This window comes from Myxine glutinosa (genome assembly GCF_964187855.1).
Source record: "Myxine glutinosa chromosome 12 unlocalized genomic scaffold, kmMyxGlut1.1 SUPER_12_unloc_1, whole genome shotgun sequence".
Lineage (NCBI taxonomy): Eukaryota > Metazoa > Chordata > Myxini > Myxiniformes > Myxinidae > Myxine > Myxine glutinosa.
In genome coordinates, this window is record NW_027616355.1 from 194,893 (window position 1) to 213,627 (window position 18,735).

The 18,735-nt window shown below is 49.2% G+C and overlaps 2 protein-coding genes across 9 annotated transcripts in view; both read right to left on the reverse strand.

Annotated features, from left to right (window-relative positions):
• LOC137437797 (aminoacyl tRNA synthase complex-interacting multifunctional protein 1-like) overlaps window positions 1–18,735 on the reverse strand; it is a 172,012-nt gene that overhangs the window by 91,900 nt on the left and 61,377 nt on the right. For 7 of the 8 annotated variants that reach the window (XM_078768622.1, XM_078768624.1, XM_078768630.1 and 4 more), the window contains one exon: window positions 4,178–4,365. In XM_078768622.1, the coding sequence (XP_078624748.1) occupies window positions 4,181–4,365 (185 nt within the window). In that variant the 3' untranslated portion in view covers window positions 4,178–4,180. Of the gene's footprint in view, window positions 1–4,172; window positions 4,366–18,735 lie in introns of those variants that run through there. The other variant, XM_078768629.1, reaches the window with a different exon arrangement.
• Window positions 1–18,735, reverse strand: part of LOC137437793 (transcription elongation factor A N-terminal and central domain-containing protein) — a 115,553-nt gene that overhangs the window by 14,710 nt on the left and 82,108 nt on the right. The window lies entirely within an intron of this gene.

Genomic DNA, 18,735 nt, shown 5'->3' on the forward strand with positions numbered 1-18,735 from the left:
TCAAGAGCGAGCCAGCGGACAGCAAACTTCACTCGATTGTTCTAAGACTAGGACGATTCCATACACTCATGAGTTTTCTTGGGTGTATTGGCCACCTGATGTCTGGTACTGGACTCAAAGAGCTTCTGGAAGTTGCATATGCCAGCAACACTACAACCCACATGATGAGTAGCAAAGCCGTGTCTAGAGCTATACGTGGACATCTACTCGTTGATGCAGCACTCAATGCAAAACTTGCTTCGAAGGTATTTCAGATGAACCTCCCAAGTGATGGAGACAGCGAGCATACAGTTCCAGCAGAGCTCAATGATGCAGGCGACTTGTTTGACGGTCTGATGTCGGGTGACCAAGCAGTGTCAGACATCGAGCCATCGAAGGTGATGGAGGTCATTGGAGACAAAATCAATCAGGTGATTGATACAATAAGGCATCAACGGACAGCGAGACTGTGGTTACAATACATGGAAATGGTGGACATTATCCGTTTTTTTCTGAAATCTGAAAGAACAGGGGATTGGATGCTTCACTTGCATATCCTGCGCGCCATGCTTCCATATCTTGCAGCTTCCGGACACAGACACTACACAAAGTGCCTGCACATATATCTGCAACTGATGACCGAGTTACCAAAGGACCATCCAGAAGTACATCAGAAATTTCTCCAAGGATTCCAAGTTGTCCGACGGAGCGACAGATACTGGGCTGGTCTGTCTACAGATTTAGTCATCGAACAAGTACTTATGAGAAGTCTGAAGACATCAGGTGGTCTGACCAGGGGACGAGGGATGACAGAGACACAACGCTCAGTCTGGGTCATGGCTAGTCCTTTCTTTGCAGAGGTGAACAACGCCCTCCAACACCTCACTGATGTGATGTATGTGACAAGTGAACAGCACAAGGATCTATCAAAGTCTAGACAGAAGAATGATGTAGCTGATACCCAGAAAATGCTTGAGTTTCTTCATGAGAGGGATCCCTTTCAAGACGACGATACTCTTCACAACATTTTCACTGGTATAGTTGCCCAGACAACGGTGAATGTTGATGAGGCGAAAACTGTGGGAGAAAGGCTCTTGGGCCAGATGAGTGGTAAACGTGTGCTTGAATACAGCTTCAAGAAGAAGGGTCAAGCCATAACTATGGACTCAAGAGTCTGCAATGAAGACACCAGACGGAGACATCAATATCGACCCTCAGTTACTCTTCCAGAGACTTGTGATCACTGGCACTGAAGTAGGAGACTTATCCAAAGCACTCCTTTGCGAGTTATGCACATATCCTCCATCTTTGTTCGAGACCAAATATGCCTTGCTGTCCGCCAATAAGCCAGCGTTAGCCTCAGCAATCAAATCCTTGGCACCTGCCGATACTGCACAACCGTCCGATATACAATACGTACTCGATGGCGGTGCCCTATTGCAGCGCATACTGTGGCAGTCAGGTGAACAGTACAAGGATATTCTTGACCGCTACCTGAAATATGATAGTAGGCATTACGGGCATGCTATCGTCGTGTTTGATGGCTATCGTGAAGGTCCCTCAACGAAAGACTGTGCCCATCAGAAAAGGGGTGAGCGACCATCAGTGAAGGTATCTTTTTCTCAAACCATGACGCTTTCTGTCAAGAAGGAAGAGTTTCTTCGGAACAAGGAGAACAAGCAACAATTCATAGACATTCTTGGTAAGAAACTGGAAGAATCTCATTGTGAAGTGCTTCATGCGAGTGGGGATGCGGACCTACTCATAGCAACAACTGCAGTTTGTAGCTCTTCAAAATCCAACACTGTTCTTGTTGGCGAAGACACTGACTTGTTGATACTACTGTGCTACTATTTTCGCAAGAATACTGCGCACTCTCTCTACTTAATGGCGGAGCCGAAAAAGGGTTCATTGAATCCAAGACAATACTTGGACATTGGCAAAGTCAGAGAGGCTCTGGGTGATACTGTCTGTGAAAACATTATCTTCATCCATGCGTACCTGGGATGCGACACGACATCAAGGGTCTTTGGGATCGGCAAAGGCACTGGACTCAAACTGTTCAAGGACAATGAAATGTTCCAGCAAGAGGCCCTAATTTTCGGCAATAAAGAGTCAACACAGGATGAGGTCATTGCTGCAGGAGACAGAGCAATGGTTTGTGTGTACAGAGGCAAACCATCAGACAATTTGAACGAATTGAGGGTAGCAAAATTTCATGCTAAGGTGACAACAAACAAAACATCGTTGCACCCACGGGTACTTCCGCCCACGAGCTCAGCTTACAAATATCACAGCCTACGGGTATTCCAACAGGTTCAGGAGTGGAAAGGACACAAACTCAACCCGCTTGACTGTGGATGGAGGATCATGGACACCAGGATGATCCCTATGCATTCTGACCTCGCTGCAGCACCAGACTATCTCCTAAAGCTGGTTAGGTGTTCTTGCAAGGGTGGTTGCAGTGATAAACGTTGTGGTTGTTGGAAACTTTGGCTGCCTTGCACATTTGCATGTAGGGAGTGCAGAGGTATTTGTGCAAATGCAGACGAATCAGTGGACGTTTTCGAGGATGCTGATGATAGTGACCATGGAAGAGACGAAGTGACGTGTTAAATATTGTGAACGGACAGAAGGACATTGGGTACAAATAGTTGTGGTAGTGTATTCAAACATGGTTAAATAAATAATTTAGAGTTGATTTGGTGTATTATTAAGAGTGATATTGTCATATAATTAATTTCCAAACATTGCGGTAGTCCGAAAAGTTCCAAAATCGGAAAGGACCTGAAAAACCATGTTCCACTCAATATATGTAAGTATAATTTTGGGCAGATATTTAGTAGACATCAAGGTCTCAAAAAAGTATTACTTCGTTTCTCTTGCAATTAGTGGCGGGTCCATTCACATTTTGACTGGACTATACAAGCAGACACAGGCTCGGGTTGAGGATCAATGTGCAAGACAAGAAACCTCCACGTAAGCTGAGACTACAAGCAGACACAGGCTCGAGTTGAGGATCAACGTGCAAGACAAGAAACATCCAGGGCAGCTGAGACTGCAGAGCAGACACAGGCTCGGGTTGAGGATCAATGTGCAAGACAAGCAGCCTCCAGGTCAGCTGAGACTACAAGCAGACACAGGCTCGGGTCAATGATCAACGTGCACACCAAGCAGCCGCCTGGTCAGCATTTAGGGCACCCTTAGATGGTGAAACATTTCGATACAAGTCCAATCGCATTTTGTAATGCCCAAGATTGATCATTCATACAAAACCATAAGGCTAACATTCCCCAATTTGTCATGCAATAAATATTTAAATACATATTTCAATTAATTTCCCCAGGCAATGCCAGGTACTTCAGCTACTATTTATGTATTCTCCAACGGGATGGTGGGATGGTGCACTTACCTTTGAGTTGTCTCGTCTGGGTGTTTTTGTTTTTTTTTGTATACAGAGTCAAGGCTCATGTAAGACCTAACACATTACATACGAGAACAAGCACAGACCCATAAAACATACGATAAATAAAGGGAGTGGGAGACAAGAGGGGGGGGGGGGGAGAGGAAAGCATACAAGCACAACAACAGTAGAGAACAGGAATGTCTGTAGATCTGTGGGAGGGGGCGGTGTGGGGGGGGGGGGGGAGGGAAGGGGTACACGGTATAAAGCAAATTGACACTACTAGGAATTTCAGGAATGAGGTTGGGGATTTAAAGAGGTTTGATTGTCAAAACCGTTTGATTCTTAAAGTCATTTGATTCTCAAACCGACTACAAACTGTAGATAGGAGCCTTGCAGGCACAACATCAGGCCTGGCCAGCCGGTTTGCGAAAGATATGGACTAAAAACATTCCCTGCCAACTCCACAAAAAGTGGGAAAAATTGAGGCCATTAAGAATGTAGTAGTAGCAGTAGCAGTGATATATATGTATTTTCATTTCCAGTTGAGGTAGTGTTTGCTTTCTTGCTCATATGTGGTATTGAAGCTCGGGTCGTAACAAAGGCCAGAAGGGCACACACACCTTTTGCTACAACTAATTTTCCTTTTTAGAAATTAACCACAATGGCACATGAGTGCATTATATCAACTGGTGGAAGTTCCACGAACCGATTTTGATTTCTCAAACCAGGGGGAATTAAAGCGAAATGAAATGTGCATGATACAAGCAACACAAAGGTAATACCACCATTTTTTTCTCACAACAATGATTTTATTACCGCACATGGTGTATCGCACATGCTTTGTGCCCTGCATTCGCCCCTTTCCTGGACGTCAAAGGGGACACCCTTGTATGTTGCTACGAGGTGGTTGTTTGTACGTAGTTCAGGCTGCACTGCTTCCCACACTTTCCCATTGGGGTTCAACTCCATATCGGGTTCCCCTGTGGATGCATTTACAACATATACAAAACTGGAAATACACAATTCATTTTGTAGCTTAAAAAATAAACCAGAAAGTCGATTACAATTCAAATTACCAACCATCTTGTATATTTTCTCTGTTTGGACCTTCCTGCTTTCATTGATTATGAAAGTCACTTTTAAAGATGTCATCGTCCTTCATATCATTCATTTATAGGTACATTATAACAGGCTGCTGCAGAGCAAGTGATTTACCACAATCGTAGAAAACGGATGGAATTCATCGAATTGGTGACTTTAAACAGGAAAGTGAATCTAGCCATGGGAAAAAAATGGAATCTTACTAAATTGGTGTCTGTCTGACCGCGATACATTCGGCCGTTACCGATCCAATGTCAAACAAACTTGATAGGAGCACTAAGGGTCACATGATGGAGTTTGTGGCGACTTTATCCCCTTGTTTTTCCTCCTTGAACAAACGCCATGTTCATGTGTATAAATAGTGTTGCGAATATGGAATTTGACCTCCATATCCGCTTGTAAATATTCCCCTATCTTCTCCGATACTCCCCAACTCTCCCCTTACCCCATTCCCTAGTCCCATTGTCTGTAAACAACACCCATTAGAGCCGATCTTCCCCTTCATTCCCCCATTAAATGTCGTGCCCAGGTCCCCCGCACCACACGTAGACAATTATAGGACATCTTGCTAGTTATTCTTAATCTATGTCAGTTAAGGACTTGTTTCCATTAATTATGACTCTTCGTTGCACCAGAATGTGATGATATGGCACCAGTAGGAGTTTAGGACCTTCCCATACCTCCCCGCATCTCTTCCCATCATCTCAAGCTCCAACAACAACCACAACAACAGCGGCTTTGCGTCCTCACTCCGGCTCGGTTGGCCGCCATTGAACATGTGCTCGACGGGGTTACCCAGAAGGGGGCTCCCTGTCGGCCCCTCGTCAAGGGCGGAGCCGGTAACCCCCGCACCCAATGAGAAGCCATGGGCCGATGCCATATGGGGCGGAGCTAACGAGCGAGGGCGTGACTCCCCGCCGGATATACGCGGCCCCGCGCCGGACGTGACGTCAGATGCGCCCCGAGCTTGGAAGGACAAGACGCCACCCTCCCGAGCGCTGAGCGACCTCCCCGGCATCTCCACCAAAGTCGCGACCCACGAGCGCTGAGCGACCTCCCCGCATCTGCTGGACACCACCGTACGTGATTCTGTCCCTGAGCCAGGTGCACCTGAGCCATCGACTGCCGCTTTCCTTGCCATCAAATCCCGTGTGAGTCAGCGTTGTCCCGTTTATCTGTGGTCTGTCTAGGGTTAATATAAGGTTGTGTCTAAGTGCCCACCTTCCTATGTTTCCCTCTTGTCCCTGTAATCTAACCTTTTCCGCCTTAATATAACCTCCTCCGGAGGTCTTGAGAACTGAACCCCTGGTGTCGTATTGTGTGATTGTAACCCAGCCGGGTGTCTTCTCTTTCCTATTGAGCCAGCGTAGCGCGATTAGTTAACATTCGGGCACAATCGGGTAACTTGTACGGATACGGCGGCCATCCCGCTCGGCCCACCATACCATCAAAGTCGTATCTGTAACAATTGGTGTCGAGGAGTGAGATTGGACCCGGAGCGCGTTTACGCGCTCGAAATTATAACAGCGAAATTTGATTGTGTTTTACAAAAAAAATAAATAATAAAAACCCGAATTTTGAAAGTCGCGCTATGGCGGATCAAGACAGCTGGGGTCCGGTAGGGGAGAGTGAGGCAGGGTCGGTCCAGGACCAAATTGAGGGACGTGAGGAGAGCGAAGCAGCGAGGGTAGCAGACGCGCAAAATGGCGCCTCGCTGGTCACCGTGACCGTGGCAGCGCCCCTGGTGGATCCGAACCTTTTTATGTTGCAAATGAGGGCCCTTATGGAACGAATAGAGGGCCAAATGGGGGTAATGAGGGACGAAGCGAGGGCTCAGAGTGAGCAAATGGGGGTAATGAGGGACGAAGCGAGGGGTACCAGTGAGGGGTTAGACAATAATTTTGAGGAGTTAGACAAGAAATTTGGGAAGATAGACAATAATTTTGAGGAGTTAGACAAGAAATTTGGGAAGTTAGACAATAATTTTGAGGGGTTAGACAACGGGATAAAAGAGGTGAGAAATGGGTTAATGGGGGTAGAAAACAGAATGGCCGCTCAAGAGAATCAAATGGAAGGGATGCAAAAAGGGCTAGAGGGGTTAGAAAACAGTATGGAAGGCAAATTGAGGGACATGAGGGACCAAGCGGAAAGGGAAGTTAAACAAATGGAGCAGCAGATAGAGGGGGTCAGAATGGGGGTAGAAACCAAACTGGATGCTCACAGGGAGGAAATGGAGCAGATGAGGGTGGCATCTGGGCAGGAGATGCAAGTGATGGGAGAGGAGATCAGAAGAGGAGTGAGTGAGGAGGTCGGAGGAGTGCGCGAGGAGGTGAGGCACTGTGAGGAGCACATGGAAAAGGAGGTGAGAAAGGGGACTGTAAAGTTACAAGGGGGCATAGAGGACCTGACGCAGGAGGTGGAGCAGCTGACGGTGGGACAAACGGAGTTAGTGGAGCAGGTTCAAAGGAACACTGCGGTATTAGGAGGTTTAAAGGCGACACAGAAAGAACTAAAAGATGACTTGGTAGCGACGAAGAGGGAATGTCAGATGGTACGTGAGGGACTGACAACGAGGTTGGACGAGGTGATAGAGGTAATGGAGACGAAGGACCGGCAGGTGAGGACGCACATGGAAACGGTCAAGGTAGCCTTGGAGGACGAGCTTGAGGAGACGTACCGGGGAATAAAAGAGGTGAGGCACAAATTAGAAGAAGTGGAAGAAGGGATGAGCGAAATTAAGAAGCGACGGAGAGGGGATAAGAAAGAGATAAAAGAGGAGATAAAAGAATTGGTCCAAAGTCTGTGTTTGGATCGTGATGATGTGCTCATTAACCGGATGAGGGATTCGCAGGTGATGGAGGAGAAGCGAAGAGGAAGAGGACCCGGTGTAAGTGGTGACCAATATGGTCGTGCGTATGATGCGCCAGGTGATTTAAGAGGCTTGGGGGTCGAGATAGACCCGGGTGTTCGTGAGAGGCCGTTGGTGAAGTGTGCGACAGGTCTGGTGTGCGAAAAAGGAGGTGTGCGAGAAAATCCGACTCTGGGGTGTGTGAGGAAAAAGTGCGTGCCAAGGAGTGAGGGTGCTGGCGAGAGTGAGTCGGTCGTAGCGTGTGTGCGAGGGAGCACATGGAAGCGCGGGGTGGTGAGTGTTACAGAGGGTGTGACGGGAGAGTGTGCGCAAGAGTGTGCGCGAGAAAGGTGTGTGACGGACAGGTGCATGAGGAAAGTGTGCGCTGTCAGAAGTAAGGAAGAGTGTCCACCTGTGGTGAGTGTTACAGAGGGTGTAACGGGAGAGTGTGCGCGAGAAAGGTGTGTGACGGACAGGTGCATGAGGAAAGAGTGCGCTGTCAGAAGTAAGGAAGAGTGTCCACCTGTGGTGAGTGTTACAGAGGGTGTGACGGGAGAGTGTGCGCGAGAAAGGTGTGTAACGGACAGGTGCATGAGGAAAGAGTGCGCTGTCAGAAGTAAGGAAGAGTGTCCACCTGTGGTGAGTGTTACAGAGGGTGTGACGGGAGAGTGTGCGCGAGAAAGGTGTGTAACGGACAGGTGCATGAGGAAAGAGTGCGCTGTCAAGAGTAAGGGTGAGTGCGCTGTCAAGAGTGGAGGTGAGAGTATTGAGAGTGACAAGGAGCGTGAGTTAGTTGTGACAGGTCAGCGAGGATGTACACCTGGGATGGAAGGATGCACACCTGGAATGGTAGAGCGTGAGTGGGAATGCACGCTGGAGTTGGTGGTGAGGCACGTGGTTGGGTGTGCGAATGAGGGCACACCTGTGATTGTCACAGAGGAGGGGGTGCGAAGCGGTGTATTGGTGAGGTGTGCGAGCAACGAATGTGTGCCAAAGTGTTCGGTGGTCAGGTGTGTGACCAAGTCTGTGAGTGGAATGAGAGTACCTGGGTGTGTAAGGAAAGGTACGACGAGGAGCATGGAGACGGCTGGATGTGTGAGCAAGGAACGGGCTGCGGGGTGTAAGCAAGCAGGTGAAGCATCGACGGTGACCGGGTTAAAGGTTAGGTCGACTTTTAGCCGAAGCGGGCCCTCGGTGCGTGCCGGGTTTCGCGTGCCGCGAGAACCAGCGGGGATCCGAGCCACGGCGGGTTCGAAAGGACCGCCGTGCGCGATCCGTGCTGGGCCTCGCTTTGAACGTCCGTGCTCCACTAGGCGGAGCGGGCGGCCCGATAGAAAGTCGTCATGGCGACCACTTTTTGTTGAGGAATTCCGGCAGGTCGAGATCGGGACATTGGATGGTTCCGTGCCGAGAAGGTGCGTGGGATCTCGGGCCGGGTAAACCTCCTTCCCTGCACCGAGTGCTGGACACATCCAGCCGCCGGCACAAAACAACCAGCATCCATTGCTTGGCTTTACGAAGCCGGGCTTTGGACAGGGATTGGCGCACCGAGAGGTATTAGTGAGTCGACTGGGTGATGAGGTTAGTGTTTTGGACCCAAAATTAGAGAAAAACAAAATTTGATGATTGGCAAGGGATTGGCAGTAGTGATTGGCAGATGATGGGCAGTGATTGGCCAAATTTTTGAATTGTTGGATTTTGATGTGCAAAATTGGTAGTGAGAGACCCCCGATGTGGTGGGATGGCAAATCCACCATCCTTCCCATAGGGGGGCAAAGGAGCACTAGATTATGGGGCGTATGGCAGTGAAAACTAGCCCGGGTGGGTTAGGGTATGGTGTGTAGGGATCTAGCGAAGATTGACATTAGGTGACGTTAAGTTTAGTTAGTGACTGATACCTGTAGTGGGGACGCAGGTAGATTAGTATGGATGATAATGACGTGGGAGCGCAATAGTTTAAAGGGACGACTGGGAAGCGCAAGTTTCAGAAGGGAGTAGTTAGCTGAGATGATGCCGTGTGTGTGTGAGAATTGAACAGGTGTGATTGCACAGGTGTGCAACTGGACAGGTGTGTGGAGCAGTGTATGAGTAGTGAGTGTGTGGATCAGCGCGAATGCGCTTGGGGAGAGAAGGGTGCCGGTGGCACCAGGTGTGAGAGCACAGGTGTGCAAGTACAGGTGTGTGGAGAAAGTTGGAGTAAGTGGTACGGAGTGGTGTGCATGGTGCGAAGGTGTGGATGGGGGAAGAGTGGACCCCCATCACGGATACCCGGGGCGGGTAGTGTAAGTGTTAGGTAGAGGGTGCAGGTAAATTGTGGTTGGATATTGGCATTTGTGGTGCGGTTGCAGAATGGTGTTGTGAATGGGTGCATTAGTGTTGTGGAAATGGCTGGGCGTGTAGCCTGTTAGTGTGTGTAGTTGGTTGGGCACTCCACCACTGTGAGGATGTCGGCCAGGTGAGGCCGCAGGTGGGCTCTGGGAGCCGGTAGTTGTGAGTGGGTGCCTGAGGATCCCGGGTGTGGATCGGGCAGCCCAGTGCCAGAGAGGGCACGGAGTGGGGAGAGAGCCAGAGGGCCTTCCCCAGGTAGTTAGGTTAGGGTGAGGAGCAGGTAAGCTCGGAGGCAACTGCAGTGGTGGAGGTGTGCAGGTGGGTAGACCCACTGGGAGAGGTACACGCCGCAGCCCAGAAATTGTACGAGGGCACCGGGAGATGAATCGGGGGAGTGAGACCCCAAATTGAAGAGCACCACAGTTTGGCCAATGGGAATTGGTTTTTAGAACCCATAGTGTAAGAGGGCCAATGGTTTGGCCGGAGAAAGACCCCGGGTAGTGTAAAGTTGTTAAAGTCATTTAGGAAATAGTTAGGATTGAAGAACCTGTCGCACCATACGCAGCCACTTACCTGTGGTGATGATGATGACTCCACACCTGTGTTTTCTTTGTTTGTTGCAGGAAATGAGATTGCTGTGAGGATTTGTGAGACGCATCACGACGTGGATGAGACATTGGGGTGATTCCATCTCTCCCTCCCTAGGAGGGACTGATGATGAATTGGTGATGGCAAATTTTGATGTTGAGTTGAAAATGGCAAATTTTGATGAGAGTTGAAAATGGCAAATTTGATTGGTTAGGAGGGAGAGAAGACGAATTTGGTATATGGGAGGAACGGGGAAGACAGTAGGGATGTTTGTGGATTTGTAAAGTAGATGTTTATGGGTAGTGTTGTGTTTTGTTGATACAGTAAGGGGTAAGGGAGGGGCCATGTAGGTTACCTGGTGGGGGGGGGGCGTACGGTAGGAACGTACCTGTCTCACCTGGTTCCCATGTGCCCCCAGTGTGCATCACCTTGCATTGCGTGCACTTTTGCGCCCTTACCACCTTGCTCACTTGTCTTGTTTTTGTCTCCCACCTCCGAGGATCTGGCTTTGGGGTAGAGAGAGAGGAGAGAGAGGTGCTGGCGACGCAGTTGTGGGCCTGCACTTTCGCTGCTTGCTGCCGGGATCGATACACCATATGGACCGCAATGTTTGTGGCCACCCACGATGGACCGCAGTTCGTTTGCGGCCAAGCACCACCCGGGGATGGACCTATGGGTCAACGTGGCACCTATGCCATACAGGTGAACCACTTTTAGTTAAACACCAAGTGCACCACAAGAAGAGCAAGAGACACCTGCAGGGTTAGGGGTTGTCGAATTTATTTTTATTTCATTGAACAATGGTGACTGCACCGATTGGTGGTGGGGTGGTGCTGTTGATGCTCGGAAAGGGTGCTCTGCACGTTATTAAAGGCCGTCGGCCACAGAGCACTCGTGGGTTGGTGTATCGATGTTGGCAAGCGCGCTCTCTCTATGCATAACATCTGCATGTGTTCCTCCAAAGACAGGTCCTGGATCGTAGTGTAAATATCAGCGTAGTCTTGTAAATAATGCTCCCTACCGGCTGTATGTTTAGTTTGAGGATTCTTTCCGGATTCGGTTATCCTGTGGGTGTGTTTCTGAGAGGAGAAGGGTGCAACGTCGCAGGGGGACATATTTACTCATTTGTGAATATCTATAAAACTGTCGCACTCAGGGTAGAGTTAATAGTAGAGGGAACTACATTGCGTGCCACACTAAAGTAGGTAAAAATTTATCGGGTCGGGACGCCCCGAGGGTAGAGAAGGGTGCAATGTTGCGAATATGGAATTTGACCTCCATATCCGCTTGTAAATATTCCCCTATCTTCTCCGATACTCCCCAACTCTCCCCTTACCCCATTCCCTAGTCCCATTGTCTGTAAACAACACCCATTAGAGCCGATCTTCCCCTTCATTCCCCCATTAAATGTCGTGCCCAGGTCCCCCGCACCACACGTAGACAATTATAGGACATCTTGCTAGTTATTCTTAATCTATGTCAGTTAAGGACTTGTTTCCATTAATTATGACTCTTCGTTGCACCAGAATGTGATGATATGGCACCAGTAGGAGTTTAGGACCTTCCCATACCTCCCCGCATCTCTTCCCATCATCTCAAGCTCCAACAACAACCACAACAACAGCGGCTTTGCGTCCTCACTCCGGCTCGGTTGGCCGCCATTGAACATGTGCTCGACGGGGTTACCCAGAAGGGGGCTCCCTGTCGGCCCCTCGTCAAGGGCGGAGCCGGTAACCCCCGCACCCAATGAGAAGCCATGGGCCGATGCCATATGGGGCGGAGCTAACGAGCGAGGGCGTGACTCCCCGCCGGATATACGCGGCCCCGCGCCGGACGTGACGTCAGATGCGCCCCGAGCTTGGAAGGACAAGACGCCACCCTCCCGAGCGCTGAGCGACCTCCCCGGCATCTCCACCAAAGTCGCGACCCACGAGCGCTGAGCGACCTCCCCGCATCTGCTGGACACCACCGTACGTGATTCTGTCCCTGAGCCAGGTGCACCTGAGCCATCGACTGCCGCTTTCCTTGCCATCAAATCCCGTGTGAGTCAGCGTTGTCCCGTTTATCTGTGGTCTGTCTAGGGTTAATATAAGGTTGTGTCTAAGTGCCCACCTTCCTATGTTTCCCTCTTGTCCCTGTAATCTAACCTTTTCCGCCTTAATATAACCTCCTCCGGAGGTCTTGAGAACTGAACCCCTGGTGTCGTATTGTGTGATTGTAACCCAGCCGGGTGTCTTCTCTTTCCTATTGAGCCAGCGTAGCGCGATTAGTTAACATTCGGGCACAATCGGGTAACTTGTACGGATACGGCGGCCATCCCGCTCGGCCCACCATACCATCAAAGTCGTATCTGTAACAATAGCTTATCGTGGCGTTTCGTGGGGGCACCCCAAAACTATTATTAGCCACAAAAACGTATGAAATACCTTTTTAAACAGTGCTACTGTTGTTTAACACTAAACTGAAACAAAGGAAACTCGGGGTGTGTTCAGTTACCAAGCAGCTTCCTAGCGCTTGCCAAGCCAGCCGTTCCTTACCAACGGTTTCAAATGGAGTGCTTGATTAAATGCTTCAGCCGCTTCGCAAGCGTTCTACAAGAAACCTGGTAAATGAACACACCCCCGACGTTCTTGAGGCCTGAGCCTAGATCTAGTGTAATCTATATTCCCCAGAGAAATAAGAGCATGATGACAATTGTTACGTGTTCCTCCCCGACCTTCTGGTTTTGGTATACCCCCGAACCCCGAGAGGGGTCACGGCAGAAAGAATAGTTATTCAGTTTCACAATCCATCACAAATGAAACCATTCATGAAACCATCAAATCAATAAGGAAACCACACCCTTGGTTGTCAATGAACAAATAATATATTAAAAGCACACAAGAAAAACCATATAACAATGGTGGCAATCAACCATTCAATCAAGATCTTAAGAGGGTAACCTAGCTCAAACTCATGGTACCACCCCCCCCCCCCCCCCCCCTCACGGAACCTCACGCCTGTACCTGACTTCGCAGGCTTTTCCACAACGCCAGCGATAACACCGATCGCACGAGATTCCTTTCAAAGACTCAAAGTTCACTCGCCATGTACGCTCAACCACGCTAGGTACCGAGCTTTTTCAGAACGCCTCGTTTTCCCTCTGCCTCACGCCCTCTTCTTCTTTACTCCTTTTCTTCTGGGTCACGATCCCTGTATCATTTTCCGTTAACCTTTTTAACTTTAGATAGCTGTTCCTGAATACTAAACCTTTTGAGAATAATAATAATACATGATATCAGAAACATGTCAAGTGGGTGAAAACCACAACAGCGGAGGTGACGAACCCATAACACTTCCCCCCCTCAAGAAAGAAAGTTTGAACACAGCGAAAACTTTCTTTACATGAACCATATAACAATGATGGCAATCAACCATTCAATCAAGATCTTAAGAGGGTAACCTAGCTCAAAACTCACGGTACCCCCCCCCCCCCCCCAACCCTCCAGGGACTGAAACCGAGCCCTTCTCAATGTCTCTATAACTCCACGGAGATGAGGCAACGGGGTGATGGCGAGTAAGGAGATGTAGGCAAGGCGTGGACTGTCACGTGATCCACACTATCAGCAAACGGGCAATGGAAAGGGAACTCACAAAGACGCGATCCTGACGTGCACCTGCACCGTTCAATCAGCAAACCGCAGTGCAATCTTCAGACGCCGCTTTATTGCACAGCCGTCCCCGGCAAACCACCGGAGGATAAGCCCAGCCGACGCGACAAAAACCTTTTCCGATGAAGGCAGCGTGCGGGGCGAAATGGCGGATGGCTCTCACTCGAGCCGCGGCCTCGCGGCGAAGATTCTCCGGAACCTCACGCCTGTACCTGACTTTGCAGGCTTTTCCACAACGCCAGCGATAACACCGATCGCACGAGATTCCTTTCAAAGACTCAAAGTTCACTCGCCATGTACGCTCAACCACGCTAGGTACCGAGCTTTTTCAGAACGCCTCGTTTTCCCTCTGCCTCACGCCCTCTTCTTCTTTACTCCTTTTCTTCCGGGTCACGATCCCTGTATCATTTTACGTTAACCTTTTTAACTTTAGATAGCTGTTCCTGAATACTAAACCTTTTGAGAATAATAATACTACATGATATCAGAAACATGTCAAGTGGGTGAAAACCACAACAGCGGAAGTGACGAATCCGTAACACAATTCCTTACTCTCAGCAAGTGAGCCTCGTGAATGGAGGAGGCCAACAGGCTGACCGCGTGCATCGTAGTTGCAGCAGGTTGATCGGCATCTCAAGGATATAGGGATGGGCCACACATCAGCCTGGGGGATGGCCAGACGGAGGCCCCTGGAGTACCGTCGGAAAGTGGATGCGGCGAAACGCTGTTCTGGCGCATGCTCCCATACCTCTTCCTGACCTGGCCTTTCGCTCCCGTATGGAGTGTGTGTATTACACTACACTAATAGTAAACTACAGAAAAAGTCAAGATTAGGCTGAATTACAAGTAAAAACACAGTCTACAATCTACCCCATCTATACCCAGAGGGTGAGCACAGTCAATGCTCCACTCACATCAATCGCAGCTGCTTTGGACAAGAGTCGCTGTTAATCTCCATCTCGATTGCTGACACGAAATACCAAATAAAACTCCATCTAACAATCTCTGGAAAGAGCAGTCAAATTGAAAGTCCATTTGAAAGTCGGCACACTTTGTTGACAATTCAATGAAGATATTCCCTGAAAATATGAAGGTCGTCAAAACAAGATGTCGGTTATCACCTGCGTAGACAATCACCTTCGGAGAAACCTTACTTTTTATGGTGAAAAACTATTGAAATACAGATAGGATTGCCAAATAAAATTATCAAAACATCTCATTAAAATAAACCCCATTGGTTGTTATCTCCATTTGTGGGTTTTAGGAGGTGGGAGGAAGTTCTCCCAGAACTCAAAAAAAATTTTGGTAAAGGATCATTATTCATGATTATTCATGAACCAGATTGTGAAACTTCATTCTCATAGCTTAGTTCCAAGGGCTCTTTTTCAATAATGGAACTCTTTCGATCTTGGCTGCCAGCTTTGTTTGTTTCAATTGGTTCTTGAATCATTCTCCTTTACTGCTAATCCCCCAATCCCCCATGCTTCATGCGTAGAGTACGCTTTGCACTGGAGGCTGATTTTCTTCTCCTCTACCTCCACTCTGTTCATTGAATCTCCTCAAATTCGGCTGGAATACAGTCGTTGTTGGCTGTGGAACAGGCAACACCTTTTTAGCTTTGATGTTGAGATCTATCCGATCGTGAGGCAGGGATCCCCTTCCTCACTGAAGAAAGTGCAGTCATTATTGTTTTCAGCACACATTCCGACTGCTCGGTATGGCCACACAGACTTAGGCCTCAGCCTACGAGCGGTCATTGTCCCGTTCATCATGTTCTGTGCCTGATTGTCATTGTTTGACATATTCTTGTTGCAGCCAGCCATTTTGTTCTCCCCAAAAGGCCGCAGGGCCTCAGCTGCTTGACAGGGGTCACCCATGACAGTCAGGGGAGTCGTGCCAAGAACGTATATGCCAGGTTATGCTTCTGCCTGTTCGCTTTCTCCTCACTGGTTTGCTTAATAGCTTTCCATCACTCGGGATTGCTCACAGGAGAGTTATCCACAACCAAACCCCTGGTGTGTTTATGTTAATGTACATACTGCCACATCTGTATACTTCCTTTGTTGGTGAGCATACATGTACAATTTGTACATGGTATTCAAGATATTGTTACAGACACGACTTTGATGTTAGGGTGGGCCGAGCGGAATGGCCGCCGTGTCCGCACAAGTTACCCGATTATACTCGAACGTTGACTAAATCGCGCTATGCTAAATCAATGATGGAAAAGACACAACGGCTGGATTAAAATGACACGACACCAAGGGTTCAGTTCTCAAGACCTCCGGAGGAGGTTATATTAGGGCGGAAGGTCAGATTACAACTACAAGAGGGACAGCATAGGAAGACAGGCACTTAGACACACTCTTATAATAGCCCCGACAGACGACAGATAAACAGGACAAAAACTGACTCACACGGGGATTGATGGCAAGGAAAGCGGGCCGTCGATGGCTCAAGGTGCACCGTTCTCGGAGGGGGTGCACCGTTCTCGGAGGTACTGCAATACCGGGTCGATGCGTGGAGCTCGCTCAGCGCTTGGAGGTCGCGACTTGTCTTCTTCAGTCGGGGGCGCATCTCATGTCACATCCGGTAAGTCGCTGCGTATATCCGGCGGGGAGTGACACGCCCTCGGCTCGTTAGCTCCGCCCCAGATGGAATCGGTCCGCCCTTCTTATTGGGTGCGGGGGGGTTACCAGGCACCGCCCTTGACGAGGAGCTGACAGCCAGCCCCTTCGTGGTAACCCCGTGGAGCGCATGGGTAATGGCGGCTAACCGAGCCGGAGTGAGGACGCACACTCCCCGCGCGCCGCGCCGCGCCCCTCTGTTGTTGTAGTTGTTGTTGTAGTTGTTGTTGTAGTTGTTGTTTGGGGAAGAAGATGGGAGGAGGTTTGGGAAGGTCCTAAACTCACTACTGGTGCCATATAATCACATTCTGGTGCAACGAAGAGTCAGAATTAATGGAAACGAGTCCTTAACTGACATAGACAAAGAATAACTAGCAAGATGTCCGAAAGTTGTCTACGTGAGATGCGGTGGACCTGGGCACGACATTTAATGGGGGAAAAAGGGGAAGGTCGGTTCTACAGAGTGTTATTTACAGGCAATGGGACTAGGGAATGGGGGATTGGGGATAGTTGGGGAGTATTGGGGAAATAGGGGAGTATTTACAAGCGGATATTGAGGCCAAGTCCCATATCCGCAACATTGCACCCTTCTCTACCCTCGGGGCGTCCCGACCCGATAAATTTTTACCTATTTTAGTGTGGCACTCAGATGTAGTTCCCTCTACTATTAACTCTACCCTGAGTGCGACAGTTTTACAGATATTCACAAATGAGTAAATATGTCCCCCTGCGACGTTGCACCCTTCTCCTCACAGAAACACACCCACAGGATAACCGAATCCGGAAAGAATTCGCAAACTAAACATACAGCCGGTAGGGAGCATTATTTACAAGACTACGCTGATATTTACACTACGATCCAGGACCTGTTTTTTTGGAGGAACACATGCAGATGTTATGCATAGAGAGAGCACGCATGCCAGCATCGATACACCAACCCACGAGTGCTCTGTGGCCTACGGCCTTTAATAATGTGCAGAGCACCCCTTCCCAGCACCAAAAGCACCACCCCATCACACAGTCAGCACCATCCGGTGCACCAATAAAGTGTTTATAAATCACTGGTGGTGTCGCAGCCGGCCGATGTTCTGCCGCTGGTCTTGCCTTCGTGTGGTGCACTTGGTGTTCTTGCCTCTTTCAAAAAAATAAAGAAAGGCGCCAACCGCGTCCATTTCTCTATTGTGGCCGTCAGGGGGCCAACTGTTAGTGGTTCACCTTGTATGGCATAGGTGCCACGTTGACCCATAGGTCCATCCATGGGTGGTGCTTGGCCGCAAAAGAACTGCGGTCCATGGTGGGTGGCCACAAACATTGCGGTCCATATGGTGTATCGATCCAGGCAGCAAGCAGCGAAAGTGCAGGCCCACAACTGCGTAGCCAGCACCTCTCTCTCCTCTCTCTCTGCCCCAAAGCCAGATCCTCGGAGGTGGGAGACAAAAGAAGAAGACAAGTGAGTAAGGTGGTAAGGGCGCAAAAGTGCACGCAACACAAGGTAATGCACACTAGGGGCACATGGGAACCAGGTGAGACAGGTACGTTCCTACCGTACGCTCCCCCCCCCCCCACCAGGTAACCTACATGGCCCCTCCCTTACCCCTTACTGTATCCACAAAACACAACACTACCCATAAACATCTACTTTACCAATCAACAAACATCCCTACTGTCTTCCCCGTTCCTCCCATAAACCAAATTCGTCTTCTCTCCCTCCTAACCAATCAAATTTGCCATCTCCAACTCAACATCAAAATTTGCCATCGCCAATTCATCATCAGTCCCTCCTAAGGAGGGAGAGATGGAATCACCCCAATGTCTCATCCACGTCGTGATGCGTCTCACAAATCCAACAGCAATTCTCATTTCCTGCACCAAAACAAAGAAAACACAGGTGTGGAGTCATCATCATCACCACAGGTAAGTGGCTGCGTATGGTGCGACAGGTTCATCAATCCTAACTATTTCCTAAATGACTTTAACAACTTTACACTACCCGGGGTCTTTCTCCGGCCAAACCATTGGCCCTCTTACACTATGGGTTCTAAAAACCAATTCCCATTGGCCAAACTGTGGTGCTTTTCAATTTGGGGTCTCACTCCCCCGATTCATCTCTCGGTGCCCTCGCACAATTTCTGGGCTGTGGCGTGTACCTCTCCCAGCGGGTCTACCCACCTGCACACCTCCACCACTGCAGTTGCCTCCGAGCTTACC